Source organism: Neopelma chrysocephalum, unplaced genomic scaffold, assembly GCF_003984885.1.
Source record: "Neopelma chrysocephalum unplaced genomic scaffold, ASM398488v2 Primary Assembly neopelma1_25, whole genome shotgun sequence".
In the NCBI taxonomy this organism is placed as follows: domain Eukaryota; kingdom Metazoa; phylum Chordata; class Aves; order Passeriformes; family Pipridae; genus Neopelma; species Neopelma chrysocephalum.
This window is the reverse complement of record NW_020897694.1, coordinates 11,319,740-11,343,018: the sequence shown is the minus strand read 5'-3', so window position 1 is coordinate 11,343,018 and position 23,279 is coordinate 11,319,740. Positions and strand designations below refer to the sequence as shown.

The following is a 23,279-nucleotide window of genomic DNA, read 5'->3' as shown; positions in this document are numbered from 1 at the left end:
CTGGCAAGGACAGAATTCAGTGACTTGCAGCATGTGCAAGCTTACATCTTTTGTTTTGACAAATGCAAGGCCAAGCTCCTCATCTTCAAGAATAAATAAATGGAAAATTAAACATGGTAAATATTGTAAATATTTCATTGACACTTCATACTGTGAAATTGAAAGCAATCTTTTGCCCAGTTTGAAGTTATTAGAGTTTGTAGCTGTGAGGCTTGATAACCATGATAATAAATGATATTTACATTCTAGTGAAAAATGGATATCAGAAGCAAAATGCACAAATATGGACAAACTTAATTAAATTGTGATTGGTTTATTCATATCACAGCAGCTGAAGGCTATATGATAAACAGCTACAAAGCAGGTGCAGCATATGTCATTGGCTTGATTATTAAAAATTGACATTTTATTTAAGACCAAACTAAAAAAAGGAGATTGTATACAAATTCAGAGAAAGCCAGTCATGCTATAATGGTACTGCATTGCAACAAAACCCTAATTTTCTTCATGAACTAATTGCACAGTTCCACTTTGTCATGATAAATTAAGCCTGAATCTCAGCATAGGAAGATCTAAAAAAAGTCAAAATGTTCTCCATGATGTATAGTCCAGGATATAATCTTGAGAGAGTCAAATGTAGAATAATAACACATATATTTATAGCCAAATCACAGGAACCTGGTATAGCAAACCACAGTTTCAGTGGAAGGAAAGGCATGTTTCCGCAGTGACATACTGTACAAAGGCAGCATTTTTCCATCGAGACACACCTGACAAAGATCTTACTAGGGCCAGGGGATCCACAGTCAAAGTTGTATTTACATCTCCATTTTTAATAAAGCAGCAATCCACAACCCTAACAGGTATATTCTTACTTACTGTGAGGATATATGGAATGCCGCTGACTTACCACAGTGGATTTGGGTATGGTCCTGAGTGCTCAAGAGAAGGGATGAGACTTGAAACCTGGAATCAATAGGGAAGAACTCCATGTCCCACTGCTGCTGGTGCCATTGGAAGAGCACACAGGGAGGCAAGTCCACACGGCATGGTTGGTGTGCTTCTCAGCAGAAGTGCAGTCAGATGAGATAGGGCTATTATGGGCTAATCTGGGAGAGGTAAAGTACAATTTTGTTTTCACTGCACAGCATCATAAAGCAAATATATAGGGCTTAGCCTATATTGAAACTCGATAAAATTCAGTTGAGTGATATCAGGATTGATCACTGTAAGCTGACATTGCTATTTCCACATTCCTCCAAAAAGCTGCCCAGCGTAATGTACAAAGCAACTGAATGGTGTCAGATTTGTTCAGCTACAAGTGTTACTAGCCAGCAGAACTGCAACTGGAACATAGATAGTGACTTAAAAGTAAATGAAAAAATATCATATTAGGAAAAAAGAGCAGAAAAACAAATTTGAAAGGAAATAGCATCAGTTAATGTCATGACTGAAAACCCCTTACAAGTTCCCACACTCTAAATTCACATTGTTTTACTTAAAGAAAACAAAAGATTTGGTTTTTTAAGCTTTGTATGTACAGTACCAGTGTCCTGTGCAGGGAATACCACCTGGTAGGTGTTTGATCAGTGTCGGTGCTATTAAGACAGTAAAAGCTTATTTCAGTTGTCTAAATAGGGAGAATACAGTGCTGTGTGAAATGCTGAGTCTGCAGCAGCCATGACAAAATGGGAAGGTGTCGCTGAAGTCCTTCAGGACACCCAGCAGCAGCAAGCAAAAATGTGGGATATGCCAGAATGCCTCAAGTGCCAATAGGTGTCTATCCTCAGGCAATGTAACTGAACCCTAAATGTGTGTGTTTTACAGGGTAAAAGGATACTGCATGGCTATAAAAGTTATGACTATTTCTCAGATTTTTTCCAGTGGGAATCTGGGAAGGAACTGTTTCATCTACTGACATGACCACGCATTGCAAGTATTGATCAAGGAAAAATTTATTTACAGAGATTTTTCAAATACAAACATAAAATAGCACATATTATATATATATTTTACAAAAATGAATATTGAAATAATAAACATGGTACAGCACAATACGACATCAATGAGCTAAACATAACAGCAACAGAAATCTATGCCTGGAAGAAGTTTCCTGTTAGTCATATGTAACCAACAGAGCTCTACAGTACCTTAAGTGGAACTTCCAATGGACAGAAAAACGTCCATTTACTGCATTTCATAAAAGTACTATAGGAAGGCTACATGTGCCAAGTAATTATGTTGCATTTTGCAATAATGTTGGAAACATAGAGGCTTAATAAAAGTTATACAGGGCTGAATAAGCAGTGGCTAAATGTTTGGGCAAGAAAAATGTGTAGAGATTATACAAAATACTGATAAAGTGGCTTATTGGTCCTTTTATTAAGTTTAATATATAGATTAAAAAGTGTTGCAACACTGAGTTTTAAACCACCAAAGAGAAGTAAAAAAAAAAAAAAACTAAAGAAAGGAAAAGAAAGAAGAACCGCACCAAAAAAAATGTTTCTTCTCTACTCATTTTGTGCCATGGTCAACATCTGTGCGTGTGTGTGTGTGTGTGCTTATGGGGCTGCCATTCTCTAGCTCAGCTTCCAGGCACCGCCGCCCCCTCACCAACCTGTTAATTAATTGGTGCATGCAGAATTTCACCGTTTGCATAAGTGGAGTTTTCCTTGCCTGTATTTTTGTGGAGCAGACCATGAGCAGGCTTGAAGGGAGAAAGCCTGTCCCTGCCAAGCCAAACTGGATGACTTCGAACCGCCTTCACCTCCCTGCCATCCTGGGGCCACCCGCCATCCCGCCTGAGGCCCGCTCCAGAGAGAAAGCACTTAAAAATTCCTTGTTCGTCATCGTTATCCAGAAGACATCGGCAAGCCCCTCAGGTGCCTGGCAGTGCCCGCACCCGGGGCCAGCTCAGTAGGGGTATTGCTTCTGCTTCTTGCCCGAGAAGCAGGCCAGCCAGGTGCACACCAGCATGGCCGCCGCCGCGCCCCCCCCCGTGCAGTAGTAGGCCCAGCCGATGTGGCAGGTCCCTGCAAGGAAAACAGAACGACACAGATCAGCGTTAGCCGGAGGAAGCACTGCCGCCACCCTCCCTTCTGCCCACCTAGGAAAACACTTTTCTAGTTTTCTGACCCACTTGTGTGCCCACCTCAGACAGGGAACGGGGGGCACAATTCAAGCTCTGCCATTGCGGTGACAGGGCTTGAAACCGGATGCGGCTGTGAACTGCTGAGTGACAGTAACCCGGGACATGGATACGGGGGACTTGTTCACACAGGCATCGATCCTGACTGTCCGCAAAGGAGCAACCTCCCGCATGGGTGCTGCTGTGGGAATGGAATCATAAAGTCTGGAAATAAAAAAATTAGAGAAATTTCCCTGTCCCCATCCAAGGTCACCAGTATTGCTGGAAACTTCACTGATCTTCTGTCTAACCTGTGTAATAGTGCCACAACATGCCTTTGAATCCATTTAATGGCCTCAGTATCTTTATATAGTCAAACTCATCACCAGTGAATGGTGCTGGGGAATCCCATGGTGGACTGTAAAGTGATTGTTCTCCTTCCAGGCACGACTGTGCCTGCAGTAGGGAAGGAGATCAGGAAAACATCGGCTGCGCAAGAAGGAGACCTTCTTAGAGACCTCCGAAAGCATAGAGATGGTTGCTGCTACTCCTCAGGATTTCAGCCCATCTCAAAACTGAGGTTCTCCCTGTCTTGTTGACACCATGGGTGATATCACCCCCCTTTGAGCAGTGAGCTCTCAGTAAGGCACAAGCAGCAATGCAACACTTCCTTCCCAACCTCTGGAAAAAGCATCAGAAACTACTCTTCCCTTTAGAAAACAAAAGGTATCAACAGAGTTTCCATCTAGAAATAGGTGACATGTCCATATTCTGTCCCAACGGCATCCCTGAGGGCCAGGCTTCAGGTTCAGGCAATTATCAACTCAGCTACTCCTGCCTTAGGCACCAGAAACAGAAGATGTCTGTTCATCTTAACATGTCCAAGGCATTAGCATGCCTCAAAGCAGACAGCATGGGCCACTGACTGTCTACAGGATATTGTCAGGCAAGCTTTGTAAGGAGAAATTAAGGGGAGGCAACACTTATCCTCCTGGCCACTTTGAAGATCTCAGCTTGACACCACAGCAGGAAGCATAGTACTTGTTTCACTTTTTCTTCATAAGCCTCGCAAATTTTTATTTAAAAAAAAATGTCCAGTGAAACAAAGACCCTGATATGACCAAGAGGACTTGAGGAGCTGTGTTTGAGCCTTGGTTTGAGCTCATTAGCCATTCTCCTTAATATGCTGGAGCAGACAGAGATTTACTTGGTTTTGTCATCTGGTTATGCTCTGCAGATCAATGCCATTCTTGGCTTCCTTACAGAGGACCACAGAGACAGTCTGACTTCCTCAAGGGAAGGCCATCAGAAACCCTGGAGAGCTGCCAAGTGCCTGGCAATGTCACTGATGCTGATACTTGCCCAAACACACAGCAGTACTCGGAGAGACCTGTCTCTAGGCCATCTATTGTTTTTCCTGTGTATACACACAGTCTGTAGCTTCTGTTGGGAATTTCAAAACCAGACTTAAGCATATACCAGATCATAGAATCATAGAATCATAGAATCAGCTGGGTTGGAAGGGACCTCCGAGATCATCAAGTCCAACCCTTGATCCACTACCGCTGTGGTTACTAGACCATGGCACTAAGTGCCACATCCAGTCTCTTTTTAAAAATCTCCAGCTAGCCTTTCAGCACAGTGGGACAGCCTGCTCCTGTGCTTTCAAAATTTGCTTCTTGAAGCACGTCCATCCCTCCTGGACCCCTTTGTTTTCAAAGGCTGTTTCCCAGGGTACACTCTGAACTAGTCTTCTGAATAGGCCAAAATCTGCCCTCCGGAAGTCCAACGTAGATGTTTTGTTGACGGCCCTCCTTGCATCCCTGAGTATTGAAAACTCTATTATTTCATGATCACTGTGTCCCAGATGTCCACCGACCACCACATCTCCCACCAGCCCCTCTCTGTTTGTGAACAGGAGGTCTAGCGGGGCTCCATCCCTGTTAGGCTCATTTACCAGCTGGAGCAGGAAATTATCCTCTATATGCTCTAGGAATCTCCTAGACTGCCTCTTCTCCTCTGTGTGGAGTTCCCAGCAGACATCCGGCAGATTAAAGTCACCCATGAGAACAAGGGCTGGTGATTTTGAGACATCCGCCAGCTGCTTGTAGAATAATTCATCACCCTCATCATCCTGATTGGGTGGTCTGTAACAGACTCCCACCAGGGTGTCAGCCTTGTTGGCCTTCCCCTTGATTCTGATCCACAGGCACTCAACCTTATTGTTACTGACTTCAACTTCTACAGAGTCAAGAGACTCTCTAACATACAGAGCTACTCCTCCACCTCTCCTACCCTGCCTGTCCCTTCTGAAGAGCTTGTAGCCATTCATGGCAGCATTCCAGTCATGCGAGTCATCCCACCACATTTCCGTGATAGTGACTACATCATAGCTTTCCTGCTGCACAATGGCTTCCAGCTCCTCTTGTTTGTTACCTATGCTGTGTGCATTGGTGTACATGCACTTCAGCTGAGCTGCTGATTTGGCTCTTAACTTGGGCTGTCCACCCTTGGGCTCCTTTCTGGAGAGCCTGGTTTCAACCCCTTCCCCCTTCAAGCCTAGTTTAAAGACCTCCTTATCAGCCCCGCCAACTTATGGGCTAGAGTCCTTTTGCCCTTGCTAGATAGCCCATCTGGTTTGAAGAGACTAGGTATGATGGAATTTGGCCCATGGTCAAAAACCCAAAGTTCCGCCGGTGGCATCAATCCCTTAGCCACCTATTGATAAGATGAGTTTTCCTAGTCCTCTCCTCATTCATCCCTGCTACTGCAGGAACTGAGGTGAACACCACCTGTGCTCCTGTCCCATCAACTAATCGACCCAGTGCCTTGAAGTCCTTTTTAATTGTCTTGGTACTTCTTCCATTAATGTCATCACTGCCAGCCTGGACTACCAACAGTGGATAATAATCTGAGGGCCGAATTAGCTGAGGGAGTCTCCTACTAATATCCCTCACCCGGGCCCCAGGAAGGCGGCAGACCTCCCTGTGGGATGGGTCCGGTCGACATATAGGGCCCTCAGTTCCCTTCAGAAGGGAGTCACCAACTACAACTACCCTTCTTTTTTTCTTTGTAGCTGTAGTTGTAACCCATCTGGTAGACGGGGGGCGAACAGGAGACCTTCCAGACAGATGTTTAAACCCATTGGATTGTTTGAAAATGATCACATTTATACCAGGGTAGGATGTGCTACAGCATTTCTCATGATAAGATGGACTCCATCTGATGGGTCTTTTTAAATTGTGAAGTATTCCTAAAACTACTAGAGAATTGTAGTTGCAGCTTGAAAATGTAAATCTTTCTCATCATTATGCTTCCAAGCAGAGAAAATAAATGTCAAAATACTACTTTAAAAAAAAGATTCACCTGGGAGCACTGCCCAAAGCTGTAACCTAAGCAGGATAGAATGAAGTAAATGTGACCTTTTGCATGGTGTAATTTCAAATTTTGTGCCTTGGCAGTGGGAGAGGGGGACAGTGTGTGTGATACATATTAAGAGAAAAGAACTGTTAAATCAGTGTCAGAGATGCGTTCAACAGACACAACATACACGTTCACTCTTGGCTGAAGAGAATAACATTTATTTCTCTATACCACGCTCCATTTACCCAAAGGACCACTGCCCTACTTAATGCTCTGAGACACGGCAGGCTGGCAGCCTCTTGATCTAACAAATGCAATGTAGTTCACAAGTGTGAGTTGGGTCAAGATGAACAAATGAAAGAATGGGATAGCAGGAGAACGGATGAAAGAGCTGGGAGCCTGACCTTAGAGCAATAATAACGCAGCAATAAACCTGGCCATTATTTCCAGCCTGTGTCAAGAGCAATGGGAGGCCTTGGATAGAATAGCTTGATCTGTACTTGGATGCTGCTGAGCAGAACAGAATTTCAAGCTGTTGTGCTGAAGAAGAGCCTGCAGCGGGGCAGGTGTCTGAGGGTATAAGACTTAGCTATACTTTTCATTGCAAGTGTAGTTAAGCATAAGGCCAAAGATAATCAATCTCAACGGTAGCCATTGCAATGAATGCCTACACTGCATAGCCATGTGTCAAAATGAAACAATGCCACCCCTTTTGTAATCCTGTATTACACAAGAAGAAAAATACTTTGGATTTAATGTCTCTGCTTTGGTGTTCTCATTTTACCACGTCTGACTTTTTTAGTCTACTGCATCCTAAAGAAAGATTGTTGGTTATGAATAATTGGGTAACTTAGTTGCAGTTTAAATTGTAAAATGCCTTCTGCCTCACACTGATATAAAACACTCATTTTAAAAGGAAAAAGAAGCTTTATAAAAAGCAGAGTTGAGGAATTACTATTGCACTGACATCAGCAGGACTAGTCATGTATTCAGTAGTAAACAAATGGTTAAGAGCTTTGCAGAACTGGGGCTGAAATTCAACCATCAAGTAGAGCAGAGTTTTCATGGAGCCCGTCATATAAGAGACTAAAAATCCAGTATTGCAATTTCCCTCTTTTTTAATGTCAAAACTCTAAAATGAAAATCAAGACTACCTAAACACTTGATAGAATTAGAGCAGTTATCAAAACCATGTCAATTTTCACACACACACAAAGGCACAAAAGCTGTTGTTTTCCTTAAGGATGCACGGGAACACACATATATATAGATATAAGAGTGCCCGTCCATTGAGGATGTGGAGATGCATGCAAGAATGCATACATGTTCTTGCTCATAAGATGGGCTAGATCTGGTTTTGTGCCAGAGTAAATTCCCAGCAGCTGAAGTGCTCTTCTATCTGATGGAGATGACACACATCACAGCAGCTTGCTCCTCTGCACAGAACTGGTGTTTTTAACAAATCAGTCTTTACCTGACAGGTCAGTATGGAGTGAGAAGCTGTGGCTTCAGCACTTCAGCATATTGTTAATTATGGATCCTTTTTTTTTTTTTTTTTTTTTTTTTAAAGAGAGCATAAATAATTGGAGCTTTTGGTTGCTTAGTGAAGCAGGACTGTTCAAGCTGGCTCAGGTAAATTTGTAGTCAGCCATTAAGAACCTTGTTTTCACCTTTGTTTTACTGAGATTGGCAGCAAAAGAGTGCCAGGATGAACACTGAAGTAACAGAATAATGAACTTTGCAGCTATAGGGATGGATGACCATTTTCCAAGCAAATAAAAGAATGAAAGCGTGGAAACATTACACTCCTCTTTTTTTAAGAGGATTGAGAAAGACTGTGGTCCCTGAGGATCAAGGACAATAGTATGTTGAGTGAGGACACTATCAAAAGAAGATTCACAGAAAAGAGTCCCAGAGAACATAAGACAATATTTACTAAATCAAAAGAAATCAGAAAATGTGGAGGGGTGGTTTTGCAGTGACTGATGGGCTTATTAAAAACCACTTCTATGCCTTTTTCTTATTTCTAATGTAATCTTCGAGGCCATGATATGTGTCTCCTTGCTCCCCTCCTCCTCTTGAATATATAGGCAAATAAAGATTAAGAAAAATTTGGGAGTGAGTGAAATTTGGCAACAGAAAATCTGTGGATGCATGATCTACCATGGAGCTGCGCCAGGATACAGTTGCCAAAACAGAATTTTACCAGGATTTCTATTCATGATGTCTTATAAATAATTATCACATATAATTATCAAGGTCTTGGAAATAACATATGGTTTCATCTAAAATAACCAATAATTGCCACCTATGAAAAAATGTCCTGAATATGAAAGTGTCTTGGTTGCAAATCTCTTAATTGCATGATTTAGTATCTTAAATATTTGTACCTATTAATTGTGCTTTAATTTTAAGACTACCCTGGGCTTGTAGTCTAGAGTATTTGCCAAACTCTAATCAATTAACCTTAAGTACAGCCTATTTTTCAAGATGAAGGAAAAAATATTTCAGAATTTGCTGGACTGTAGAATACAAATTATATACCTCCAAAAATAAAAACTACAGTTCCTGCAAAATTTCCAAGAAGTTTTGCAGAAATTCTAATTAAGGGTTTCACATGGGAGTCCAGTACTATAGAGAATGTGAATTCATATAATCAATCAGGTTGTTGGAAAAGAAACCAGAGAAAAAAGTAGAGTATGATGTTAAGGGATATACAGGGATTTGGAAATATGAAAGCCATAAATGACTGTAAAAGATAATCAACTAATTAATATGAAGGCACAATTATTTTGAAAAAAATCCAAGATAAGTTAAATAGCTGAAGATTTTTTTCTTGACACAGCTACAATGAAAAACTGTCATGTGAAATCAGCTACAAAAGCAGGAAATGAAGCTGAAACTTGGAATGCATCCAGAAAGGATTAAAGTAGTTATGTGAGACAAAGAAAGAACACTATATAAGGCAAATAGACTGATACATAATAATGCATTCAGTGAAACTGGTTTCTTTGTCTGTTGCATGGATCTGACTTTCTCAATGGATTTAGCTTTTCAAAGAAATATGATTTTTTATATGTCTACAGATCAAGCTATTTTGGTTACTTATAACTGGTCTGTAACTAAACGCATAAAATTTCATAAAGTTCTGAAGTGTAAAAAAGTAGGACAAAAATGCCAACTTGAAAATCTTTAGTTCTGCTGTATGCAGACACTCACTCATGACCAAATCCTCCTTTCTTTGGAGGATCACATAATTTTGCTTAATCAAACCTCAAATTTGCTGTAGGTGTGTATTTATCATGGAACAATGAAGGAGAAACCAATACCTTGTGTCAATTACAATGCTCAAATTCCCAAGGGCAAATGGCTTATGTCCAGCTAATAAGGAGCTCTCTCAGCCTCCTGCAAGAAGTCAGCAGAAATCTCACCTATTGCAGGAACTGAAATCAATTTCCCCTCTCTTTGGACATCCACCATGGACTAGTACCCCAGATTCCCTCCAGAAATAAGGAGAAGTCACTTATAAAATTGTGTTGCATTTCTTCTTAAGGTAAACATCTGAAGTACAGCAGGTGAACTCTGCTCAAGTAGCACCTATTTTTTTCCCTTTTAACTATGAAGAGATTCCAAACAACCAGTTCAGCTGCCCTTTTTGAATAATAAAGAGCTCCAGGTGGTCTGAGTCCCTTTCTGGATGCTTACGCTTATGTCTATTGGCTGCAGGGGTCCTTGCATGACCATGATCTAAGTCTGGCAACAAAGGTAAGTGCTTTATAGAATCATAGTATGGTTTGGGTTGGAAGGGACCTTAAATATCATATAGTTCCAACCCCCCTGCCGTGGGCAATGACATCTTCCACTAGACCAGGTTGCTCAGACCAGCCAACCTGGCCTTAAAATCTTCCAGGGATGGGGCATCCACAACTTCCCTGGGCAACATGATCCAGTGCCCCACCACCCTCATAGTAAAGAATTTTTTCCTAATATTTAAACCTACTCTCTTCCAAGCCATTCCCCCTTGTCCTGTCACTATATGCTCTTGTAAATAGTCCCCCCTTACATTAAAATATATGTGGACCTTGATATAGTCACCAAAGGCTTATGAAGATTTAAAAATGGAAGCTATCTGGGTAGAACGAAAGAGGAAATGTTTCTTGATGGAACACTGTCTTTACTAACACGTAGTTTACTCACTCATTTATCTAATAACTCAGTAGCTGCACCTCAGGTATGCTTGTAAAGATTGTGCTCAGACTCAGTCAAAAAGAATGAACTGGTAAAATCTCTGAGCTGTTTGCAGAGGACCTGAAAACAAAAAAACTGCCTTTTTCAGATTGATTTCTCATAGAAAAACATCTTTGAATCTTTTGCCTTTAATAGGATTCTAACTAACTGTCCTTCCCTCTAAATCGTTACCTTGATTGTTTTGGCACTGTATGGCAACACTCAGCCAGATGCTAAAATGATGTCACCTAAGACAAATTAACTAGCTGACAAAGCTTGTTTTATATCCACTGCTTTCTGTGGGGGTTTTATGCTGTTTTAGTGACTGCACGGTTTGCTTTCAAAGTGCTTTAAAGATCATTTACTCTAACATTTCTACAGCAAAAGTAATTATCAAGTCAACAGTTCTCTTCAAGATATTTCAAGCCCTCTAAAAGCGGCAAAGGGGAACCTTAATAACAATGATATTTGGAAACAAATATCTCTCAACAGAGGAGTTTCTGAGAGGTTTACAGGCCATTTCAGCTGCTTGTTTAGTTCAGGATGGGAGCCAGGCTTTTAAGTTGCTCTCTAGACAGCCACTTTGGCCAGGCGAGCCCTTTCATAGCAGTTCACAGATGGATGGACTGCCAGAGACAGCAAACAAAGGTGTGTATTTGGAGCTCTTGCTTGGGTTGCTGCTGCAGCTGGGCCCAGGACAGGGAGAGATAGAGCATGACAGCCAGAGAAAGTGAAACAACTAGAGAAGATCTAGAAGGATTTGCAGAAAACACAGGACATGAGACTGTTCCCAGTCTTATAAGGATGACATGAACTCAAATAAGAACTGAATGCATCTTGGGCAGGCTAAGGTAGCAGCTGCCCAGTGGGTTGGCAGGACATGGTGTGCCAATGGCCACACCTGACTCCTTAGTCAAAGAATCCTATGACTGGTTTGGGTTAGAAAGGACCTTAAAGACCATCTAGTTCCAACCCCCCTTTCATGGGCAGGGACACCTTCCACTAGACCAGGTTACTCAAAGGCCCATCCAATCTGGCCTTGAGCACTTTCAGGGATGGGGCATCTGCAGCTTCTCTGGGCAGCCAGAGCAACCTGTGCCATCGCCGAATAGAACTTTGGCAATAGCAAAGAAAAGCATCATGAAACTCAGAGCTCTGAAGGTAGTCACATACAGCAAACACCAAACCCTGTTTGTAGAATGCTTCTAAGCACAAAAATCACCTAGCAGAATAAAAACCAGTAGGTCCTAGGTAAGGAGACAGATGACATAAAAAGTAATCTCTCACAAAAAGGGGTAGGTCATAAAAGATTCTGAAGCATTGATCATCCAAGCTGAGTTCTGACTGCCCAATGACACTGTATCTTCTCAAAGGAAGAAAAAATATTTTCCAAGTAGTTCAACTTAAAAATTGGACTTTATCTTAAATTTAGTGTCTTCATTCTTTCAGGTTAATAAGGTAAGTACACAATATCATTTCATAAATCTGGTGGCAGGGCATTGGCAGCTTGAGGCCAGATGAAATTTCCTAGGGCATAAGTCATCTATGTGTAGGTAAACTTCCTGATAAAACTCTAATTTTTCAGTTGTTATTCTTACATAGTACATTAAGAAATGAAAAAAAAAATTATATTAGTGCCTCTAGCTCAGTGAAATTGAATGTGTGCTATATGATATGCTATAATGATGCTTGCTTTTGGGAAATCACCTGCTAATTCCTTTTGTAGACGAAGGGATTTTGTAGATCTGACTCACTTTCACACACTTCAGTCAGCAGCTCTTGTACTGTTGTGCTACATCAGTGCTGCCCTGAAAGGGCCCACAGGCAACTCCAGGATGTAAATAATGCAACATAACAATAACATTTTGCACAGTGACAAGAGATTACGATGATTTTGATCCACCCTCAATGACAGGCAGCCCCTTTGAGCACTGCTCGCTTATTACTCCAGTCTCCACCTCAGGCATTAGCCTGTTGCCAAATTAGACTGAGGATTTTGACTCAGTCAATGAACAAGCAACCGTGCAGCTTTAAAACATAAAAATCTCTTTTTTCTTCCCCCATTTATTTGTATTGCCCTATTTCTAGGAGTTACTACCCTAAAAACAGTGGTAGAAGATTGCTCCAGTTTACAGTCTAGTGTTTCACTGGGAATTCTGCTCCATCTGTGACCTGTGATGGGATGCTGCAATACGAAGCAGGGCTCCAAGATCTCCACAGAGGTCATGCTGAGTAGGAAGCTGGCAACCACAAGCAGAGGAACATAACAGAGACCTATCATGACCTTAACCCCTCAACAAGATTTGCAAGGGGTCATTTGTCAAAGGTCTAATCTATCACTATACTTTTTTTCAGGATGGCAAAATCAGATTGCTAGAGAAGAGCTGGGAGTGAGCCCCTCTACAGCTGCGCCAGTCTCCGTCTGTCTATTTATGGAGGTTGTTCCCCATTCCCATTAGCAAAACAGCTCATCTATTGAATGTCATTTAATCAACAAATGGGATTGTCCTTGGCAGGGTATCTTCAGTTGAAGAATAACTCCTCTTTGTCAGAGATGGAGTTGTACAACCACTTTCATTTGACTGAAAAAAAAAAGCCCAATTAAATACATAAATGTTTAAGTAAATCCTTTGGACATAGTTCACTTTATAAAAGCCAAATAAATATCCATTTTTAAAGAGAGCAGCAAACTGCTGGACATTTCACAATATCGGCTCAGGTTTTCTAGAAAAGAATACTCAAATCCACTTATACATAAATTAAAGACATGACTATTTTTCCTGCAGCCTTTTTAAATATTGCTTTGGAATGTACACAGAAATGTGTGAGTTTGACAGGGGTGGAGGGAGGGGGTTCCCTCTTCACAATATGGGCTATCTCAGCACTATTTGGAGTGCCTATTAGTCTAATGCCTTTTCAGAGTGCCTGAAGACATGACAAGCATTTCTTATCTAGTACACCCACTAAGGATTAGGGGGTTTTATGGGTTCTTAGCATTTCTATTTATTTATTTTATCTAGTTGTGAGCATGTTACAGGGGGTGGGTGTTAGTCATGTTTGGGTTTCATTTAATTGCTAATTCTAGAACATTTCTGGTTTAACATTACATTTCATGGTGCACAATTCAGCTTCTTCTCAAGAGAGTTCTTGCAGTTCCTCATCTGTACCTGCCTCTTGTTGTTTTTCTTGCAGTTCCTCATCTGTACCTGCCTCTTGTTGTTTTCATCCTCCTACAATGTAGATTGCAGCTCCTGGATTATCTTGTCTACCTTTAACCTAAAACATTTTTCCCCCTCACCTTTTGTAAATCCACAACAAATCAATGCTGAACCTCCACCTTTCCGGGCTCTGTGGTCAAACCTGGTGAGCTTTGACCCTCCTTTCCTAACCACAGACACACATTCCCTGTGGCCCAAGCTGAAGCAGTTGCTCTGCCATGCTTGCAGAGGAGTCAATGCTGTCTGCTGACCAGCATTCCTTTGAACACCCTTTCCTTTGAGACTAATCACATGGGCTGAATTAGACTCTCAGTGTCATCCTCACTAGCACCTATAGCAGCAGGAGGTGCAGGACCAGCACTCCCATCACTACCTTTTCTTCATTAGTAAACCAGTGCAGGGCTCACGGCAGCTCAGATTTTCTGAGAGCATATTTTGAATGCAGTGTGGTTCTTCATACGACTCATTTCACAGGCTCAGGAATAGAAAGCATATCATTGCGGCTTAATCAAATTAAATATTCAAATGAAAGCAATAATTGCTTAAATTTGTCTTGAGACTTAGTGAGCTTAAGTCTTTGAAACATCATTCTTGGACTGTAGGCTATAATGAGGATGCCAGTCTCTAATGATTCAGAAAAGACTAGAGAGTTGGGGTTATCACCAACCAAGAGGTATTTATGAAAGATGAGCAGTGTGGTTATTGAATGGTCCTCGGACAGTACCTCTTCTTTATAGATGATTTTGATAACACAGCATCAACCAGACACTGACATTAAGTAAAAAAACCCTAGCCAAGCATTTAAGTTCACTGCCAATGTATGTGGAAAAGAGATGTTTAGTGGCAGAGCTGCCTAGCGGAAATCACTACAGCAAATTTCAGCTCTCATTATAATCTGTTAATTAATGTGTTAACATATGATTGCAGCAGATCAGTGAGACCAGCACTGCTGTCAAGCCTAGGCATGTATAACACCTGCCCTGTGTGCTCTGCATCTAGAAAATACAGTACAAGTACATGCCTTCACAGTTAATGAAATGCATCTTATCGTCCTTATGCGTACCTTGAAGAAAAGCTGTCAGCTGAAATTTTTTACATGTGTTTCTTCATTGACTTTAACGGCAGAGTGATTCAATTTATGCAAATATCTGACTCTTGAGTCAAGATCGAGACAATGAAGGTGGTCTCGGAGATCCTGCTCTGATTGTGGACATGACGGAATTTAAGATCACAGTTTGTAACTGCCCAAGTGCTGTCTTCAAGGAGCTCAGACTGGCATGACACCCACCTTCTGGGTTTGCAGAGAAATAACCTGAAAGGTAACACCTTTCTGCACCTAGGAACAAACAAGGAAACAAGCAGGAATCACAGGAGCAGAGCTGCTCACGTACTTGGCATGGAAGAGCAGGCATCAGGGTGCACCAGTGAGGGGCTAGCTGGCCTTTCAAAGGGGGTGATGCTCAATGCACTGGCTAGGAGCTACTTCAGGCTTCTGCACAGGATTGACCACGGGCAGCAGCAAACCTGAATGTTCCCTGCAACAGTTACCAGAGAGTTTTGCCTACTCCATCCTTTGAGACACCTTTCCACAGAGCTGGGAATCTCAGCTCTGGGACATTTTTTTCTGCTAATTAACTATACATTTCTGTTCTCATTGCTCCCTCTCCTTTGTGTTTATATCTTTCAATTATTAGGTGAATAAAAATCTTGCAGGAACTTTTTATACTTCACTGAAAAGAAAATTTAATATCAATACCACAGAAGGATATTAGAGTTCAGAACAACAAGGTAAAGCTTCTAGAGCACATTATACATGCCTTGGGCAACACTATAGGTGGTTGCTGATAAGAGCATCAGTGGCACTGTAGTGATGGGTGCTGCTATTGGTTATGAGAATTTTTGGTCCCATGCCAGAACAAATGCACTCAAAACACCACAGGAATGGTGTAGGGGAGGGTGGCCTCAATTTGTTTTCATATCTTGACAAAAAACATTGTGAGACAAATCTCCTTACTCCTGAAATCTGACAGAAACATCAGTGTAAAATTAAAAGATAATGCAGCAGGTTTGTATTTAACCCTAGGAGATCATTTTTGTCCATTATTCCTTGCACTGGGATTACTGTCAGGTCCTGCACAGGTCCTGCACACACAGCTATGGAAAGAATTTCTAAGATCAACTAAGGTTTAGCTTTCAGGAGCTGGAAAGGGGGAGCTCTGTGTGCTTGGGAGCGGAAGCTCTCAAGTCAGTGGGGGGTCAAGGTGCTCAGTCTCTCCTGTTCCTTCAGGAGGATTGCAGATCCCCCTCTTCAATACAGAGTAGGGCATCAGCAACTGCATCAGTCCTTCTAGCTAAACAAGGACCTAGAGGGGCATTCAAACATCAGATCCTGATCATCCTTAGGTTGCTTAATCCTTAGGTTGCTGCTTAGCCCTTGCTTTCTAGACCTTCTCTAGAGAGACCAAAGGTGTGAGCCTGGTTTGGCTTCGTCCCTGGCTCTCATTCTGGTCTCAGTGCAGACATCACCAGTAAGACCACTGGCTTATTTGGGAGAAGGCTGACGTAGAGAACACATGTAATTTGCCAGCTTTCCAAACATGTGAATAACAAAAAAAATATACTCTTTAGGCTTGAGTTAGAAGGCCATAAGCATGTCAGAATTCAAACATAGCCAATTGTACTAACTGAGAATTACCCTGACCTGTGCAGTGATGGGATGCCTCTGTCTACCCTCTGTCAAGGTCTCCAGGGGTGTTAGCTCCCACACTGCAAGACTATTAAATCTAATTTATATCTTAAAAATATACATACATACACACATTCCTTCATTTTATTTTATAACATTCTTCTGGAAAATATTTCCAGAAAACTATCTGAAATTCGCTGCCTTAGCACCATACCAGAATTATGCAATATGAATAGCCTACCACTCACAGGTAGGTTACTTCTCCCAGCCTGAACTCATGTCCTAGTTTGCTCTTATGGTCAACACATAGCAAGTCTAAGGTGGCTCAGATGCTCTAATGATGACTCACCCAATTCAAACTGGTTGGAAAGGTTACCACAGGTTTGTCTGACTTCTTCACTGTCCCAGCCAAGAGGATAGAGGGCACAACCAGAGCCAATCAACAAACCTATGAGGAGAAAAGGAATCAGAAGTTTATACGAGCAATTGCCATTAACTTTAACACAGGCTGCCACTTGGGAATCAAAGTGTCAAGCTGCCATTTGGGAATCCCAGAGAAAAAAAGTCTCTTCTTCTCCTAAAAACAGTTGAAAACCATTTGGACTTCTAGTACTGCATTCTGCTGCACTGTTTTAGAGCTGGTCTGTGGGCTGGAGCCAGCCTGGGCAGTTCAGCACCAAAAGCCATCCTCAGCTTCTGGAGCTTTTATCTGAGAGTTTTTAGACTCCTCTTCTACTCTGCAGAACTGCTACATATAGAGTTTGAAAAACACAACATGGGGTTAAATAGAAGCTGTGTTAATCACAGTATTTACAAGCTGATTGCTTCTGACTAATTAAAACAACAATCAACCAGGGTCTACCAAAGTTCTAGCAGGAAAACTGACAGTTGTGCTAATCTGTTGTCATTTTCCTTTGGTTTTCACCCTTTCAAAACCAAGAGAATAATGGTTTCATACCACCTGATCAATTCATAGCACAGGTACACACTCCACAAAGTTTTCTCAAGTCAGTCAGCTGAAACAACTGAGGTCTTGAGCCATTTACCTATTATCATACTTGGCATAACATTCACAACGTGCTTTATTTTCTCTAGCCTTCATGCTGTCCCAGACAGGTGTGTTTTGGTAAAGTCTTTCCCTTCACAAGACCTTGCTTGGAATCACTCAATGCACTAAGATTATTTTGCAAAAGTGGTATTTTTATCATATTGCATCCTCAGCTGTCACTGCAGCAGCTGCCAAAAAGCAGGTGTAGCCAGCAAAGCTTCTTACACAGACAGCCTACAGAGAACATTTCAATGTATATTACAGCATCTAAATGTTACCTCCTTTGTGTCAGATCTTACTTATAAGACTGGAAACAAATTAATATGTAGATAATGGGCTGGGAGCAACTGACACTTCGCAGGCTGTAAAGGCAAGCAAGTTGTCATAAAGTTTGCAGTGGTGCCTTTTACCTGGTAGGTAGAGCACAAGGTTTCAAGCCCTAGAGCTGTCACTTGCTGACTTGCACATCTCTTGACCTCATACCACCATGTGCTTCCTCTCTTGACAATAAGGAGAATGTGCTCCTTGGCAAAGCACTTCTGCTGCCATGTTCCTAGTGCAGAAAAGTCCTGGGTGTTGTGACAGAAACACTGTGGAAAAATCACACCAGTCTAACAGAAGTCCTGAGAGGGATTCTGGCTCAGGGCCTGGAGCTTTTTGTACATTTCTACTGTCTCCATTCTCAAGACACCTAAACTTCTCATATTGCTGATGCTCCTGTAAGATACGGAAATCACCTTATTACATTCTTTATTTGCTCAAAGACACACCTAAACAAGGCACTGAAGTCCAGAAGTGGTATCTCATCTTTCCTCAAAAAATGTTTAATGTCTTAGCATCTCAGCTGCTAGCAAAGTAGCTCAGCAGCTCCTCTGCTGCTCCTCCAAGCACACCTGCCCCTCTTTACACCCAATATTAGCTCCTTAGATCTTCCTCCACTAAGTTCAAATTTCTTCTTGCTGCTCAAGTCTACTTCTTCCTTCTCTTGTTGAGTAGTCTCTGCTTGCTCCTGTCTCCCTGTCTACAATATATAATGAAAAAGAAATCCCTGAGGCAGCCCCCTCTCAGATGGTGCATTCACACAACAGCTGTAAAGACAGAAAAGCAATTAAGGACACATGAACGCCAGGTATTTTCAGAACTTTGCCTGACCTGGATATGGCTGCTTCTAATGTCCTTAATAATGACTTTCACAGCATCATCTGATTTTTTTCCCCCAGGGTCATAGAGCTGACAGCAGCTGGTAGAATCCATGTAAATGAGAATCACTTCTAATCAAATTTTCAGACAAGACAACTTAGGCCAAAACTGGGTCTATATTTGTTAAAGACAGCTTAAGACTCTGGAAAAAAAAACAACAACTGCTTCTCACTTGAACTGTTAAAGCGAGAAAGGTGAGGCATGGACAGCATGGCTGATGTGCTAGGAATGGGCAGGACCCCGTGGGGCAAGGAGAAACATCACCATTAATTATGAGAATGCATGGAGAAGGGAGGAAGAGCACCTGCATGCCAGAGATATCCTCACAGATCAGTGGACTGTGACAGCCCTGGCCAGTCCTGCAGTGGTTCTGACCTCTTCCCATACCAGTCATGGTGCCCATGACCTGCCTGGTGCCAGCCCAGACAGACCACAGCTCAGAAGCTGCACTGGCCAAAAGTGAACCACCCTGGCTGGGCTGGTTTCAATCAACCTGAGTACTTGAACAGACTGTCTCTGAGACCTTGCAAAGGCTCAAAGGGCTCTGTTGCAAGGGGCAGGGAGATGTATGGAGGGGGTAGGAGGGAAGGCAGGCTTGCAGCCGCCTGCATTAGACCAGATGAAATGGCAGCCAGCCCTTCCTTACAAACAGGTCCTGGGAAAGCCTTCTGTCCAATTCTTCCAGGAGACAACAACAGCAGCACCGCAGGAAAGTGAAAGGACTATTAGCATAACAACACTGCTCCTCCAAACCCAGAACAAGCTCTTCCTCAGCCCTTGCCAATTACTCTCCTCAGGTGGCAAGAGTGTCTAGTGCATATTGCATTCACAGACTGTTTGTTTTCAGCTCTCTTTAGGTTTTGTTGCAGCAACGGGTTTTTGTTTGGATTTTTTCCCACGAGTACTGCTCACAGCACTTTATACTGCCACTCTCCAAACACGGCTCATCCTCTTCCAAACATGTATACCTGTTCACTCTTTCTGCCTCCAATGCTACACTGAATACAGTGATCTCAAGCCTTGGCAACTTATTTCCTTCTTCCATTTCTGTACATCCATCTCTGCAAGTTTAAAGCCCAGTTTCCCTGAAAAGAAATTCTGTGTTTCAGTCAAAAATTCCTTAGCAATGGAATATACTGCAATGTTGAATTGCTCCAAAGAAGCTCATATATGGCTGCTTGTCCTTAAAGCTAGTCCACATTGCCTAGGAACCAGCCCACAGCACCCACCACTGAGCCTCACCATTAGCTGTGCCTCCTAAAAATAGATAAACCAAGTAAGGGCACATTGTCAGAAAGTCTCCCTACCCCAGCGACAGCTGGCTCTCCAGTTGGGTATGGACTTTAGCAGTGCTGAGTTCCATTTATGGAGTACCAGCCATAGAGCACTGCAGCTTCTTTCTACTCGCAGCCTGAAGTGTGATGGTGAGACCAAATGGGAAACTGCTGCCTCTTGCTGGTGCTGCCACATGACCCCCAAGCACAAGCAGCAGTATGTTTATGTGCAAAGGACAAGGTATAAAGCCATGGGCAAGCTTACATGCTTCATTTAGAGGAAAAAAACCTTTCAGAGACCAATGGTGCTGCCAGGAGCAAGGGTCTACATTCCCATCTGGCAAAAAGGCTTATGCCTGTAAATACTGGTTTTGTCACAGGTACCAACTGTCCACAAGTCTTAAGGTTGTTGCTTTGACATCTCCTTTGATATCACTAGTTTTCAGCTGGTTTTGATTCACCTTCAGACACTTCCCCATAGTGCTGCGCATGCACCTGTTGTGGATTTGTGTCTACTGACAAAACACTTGTGCTCTCCAGTACTTCCTGCAGGCAAGGTTTGGGCCAAACTCAGGGACTTGCTTTCAGCGTAAGACTTCCACAAAGATTTAGAGCCTGCTAGTCAGCAAGAAAAGGTTTCACGAGTTTTGCTTTATGCTCTGAGGTATATTTATATGTATGAGCATGTGTGTGTCATGTCCCATTGCTTTCAGCAGGATTCTACCTGACTTCATCAAGGCTGATGCTGCCTCAGCCTGCATGGGCAGTGAAGCTGAGAACTGGCATTTCAGCTTCCTTCCTTTACACATGGAAGGTATGAAGTGTGCCTTAAAGCCCATGGTGTTAATAGGACTTGGACAAAAGCCCCTCAGCCCCTTCTTTTCCTTCTAATCAATCCACCTCTATTTGTAAGCAACTAACTGTGTGGATCAAACCCTGCAAAAGCAAAAAGGCTACATACTATTACTGTTAATAATTCATACAGGCTTACAGCCAATTTATTTAATCACAGAGGATGTAGATCCTGCTGAACAGCTGCAACTTCTGCTGAAAGATCTACATTAAATCCAAGGGTTGCAAACCCAGTGGAAAACATTAAGTTAGTTTTGCAACTTCAGTAGAGAGCAGTTACTAGTTTAGCTCAAGATTCACATTCTGGCCTGCCCTATGGTTATTACATTTAGTCAGCTATGCTACCCAGGATACCACACCCATCTTTACAGCTGCTTAAAATGCTTAGGATGCCTATAACATTTCTTAAGAAAGGAAAAAAACCTAAACTCCAACATGCTGTAATTACCATCATCTGTCATCTTCCATTATCCACTACAGTCATTAAAAGAAATTAAAAGGGGAAGGATATATGCAGGTCTGTAAAACTCATCTTCACAAAAGGGGCTGCAGCTTCGAGGTGTGAGGGGCCAGCCGGCAAGTAGAGGTGCTGGTGGCACTTGGCTGCTGTTTTAGATGACATACCATGCACCAGTGGGACCCCTGGTGGCCTAGTGGTTAGCATGCAGGACTCTCACTGCTGCGACCCAGGTTCAATTCCCCAGTCTCCCGGGCAGATGGAGCTCATTAGCCCTGTGAGGCCATCCATCTATGAGAAGGTCACTCTAAACAAACCTACGTCCTGAGGAACTCACTGCCATTGTCCAAGCTTGCTTGGCCCCGGCAGATGAACCTTAGGATTAAAGGGTGGGCTCAGTTCAGCGCGTGCTGTGTCTCACCTAAAAAAAAATCCATTGCGCAGGCTGGAAAGGTAAAAGACCTTTCCCAAAATCTTCGTTTGCGAAGACTGGCCATTATTATTATTACCATGCACCAGTGGAGGTGTTGGCACTGTCACAGACCAGCTTTTCTGGAGAGGTTCCATACTTGGGAATGAAACGGGCTCCTTGCCCCGGTCTGTGAAACACTGCTATTGCGAGTGCTGCAGCTGGCTCAATGTGCTAGCAAGGCATGGGGAGACAGATGCAGGGCTGAGAGTGCAACTAGCCTTGGCAATCCAAAACTGGAATTAAGTGCTTGGCTTCAGTAATTAACAGGGTCCAATTTAAACACTAGGCTCTTTGCATAGTCCATGCAGAATGTTGGATGCCTTCAAAAAGCCATCTAAAACCAGTCTATGGGCTAAGTGAGGAGCTCCCAGACGTGCAAATTGCAAAACTACTATCCAGAGTAATCCTCGTCCATCCCAGACTGCCTTCCCTGTCCCTCTTGCTGCGAGTATAATGTGTGATCATATTTTAGTAACACTTACACTTGAAAGATGATCTTGTCTGTCAGGAGTGGTGCTTGTGATTCAAAATTATTGCATATAACAGGTTCTGCATATGGTAGATGCAGCAGGGAAGGGACAGTAATTACATTAGTGATTTGGCACAGATCTAGGTCTCATCTTCTAAGTGATAAAGAAATGATTTGTGGCATGCAGCAATCAGCTTACTCCAAGAGGTAAAATATTAAATACTATTAATATCTCCAAGAATAGCCTGGATGCAAGCAAGTCTCAAACAATGAATACAGAAGGATTAACAAACCAAAGGACATTAACTAGATTTTGCTGTAGGCAGAATTACTGCACTCAGAAACACCAAGACTGATTGGCAAAAGTCAACACACAGATTAGGAAGCTTGCAAATCCCTGTAGTGGACAGTCCTCAGACTGCTGCTGTGGCTTCCATGGCAGCCACCACACAAGGATCCGACGTGCCTTAAATAACTCACGTAGATATCATATAATAAATTAATTGTAACTGTCTTGACAGTTCATAACTAGCAAGTCCTGTTTTACAGACTCAACTCTTCTGCTCACTTGTTGAGTGCACAGCATGCCCCTGACTGCTAAATGGCTCATTCTTGGTTTTTTTTTGTCAGCCCATTTAATCACTGCATCACCCAAAAGCCTGTTGAATAAAGGCAAAGTTTTCACAGTGTTCTTCCTTCTCCCTTGCATAGGGTAAACCTAAGCGCATGATTCAGGTAAGTCTGATGGGGAAAAAGATTAGTCTGATGAATAAAGAGAGGTGGTGATGGCAGTGAATGAGGCACTTAGCTTTGGACTCAGCCTTGCTGCTACATAATTCATTTTAAAATGGTAACTAAACCATAGTGGCCCCCTACATGCATTCAT

The 23,279-nt window shown here is 42.4% G+C and overlaps 1 protein-coding gene across 1 annotated transcript in view; it reads right to left on the bottom strand.

The window, feature by feature from the left end:
* Window positions 1-1,930: 1,930 nt before the first annotated feature.
* Window positions 1,931-23,279, bottom strand: part of LHFPL6 (LHFPL tetraspan subfamily member 6) — a 142,666-nt gene continuing 121,317 nt past the window's right edge. The window contains exons 3-4 of the mRNA XM_027674463.1: window positions 16,971-17,069; window positions 1,931-3,032 (exon numbers count right to left, since the gene is read on the bottom strand). Of these exons, the coding sequence (XP_027530264.1) occupies window positions 2,914-3,032; window positions 16,971-17,069 (218 nt within the window). The 3' untranslated portion in view covers window positions 1,931-2,913. The remainder of the gene's footprint in view (window positions 3,033-16,970; window positions 17,070-23,279) is intronic.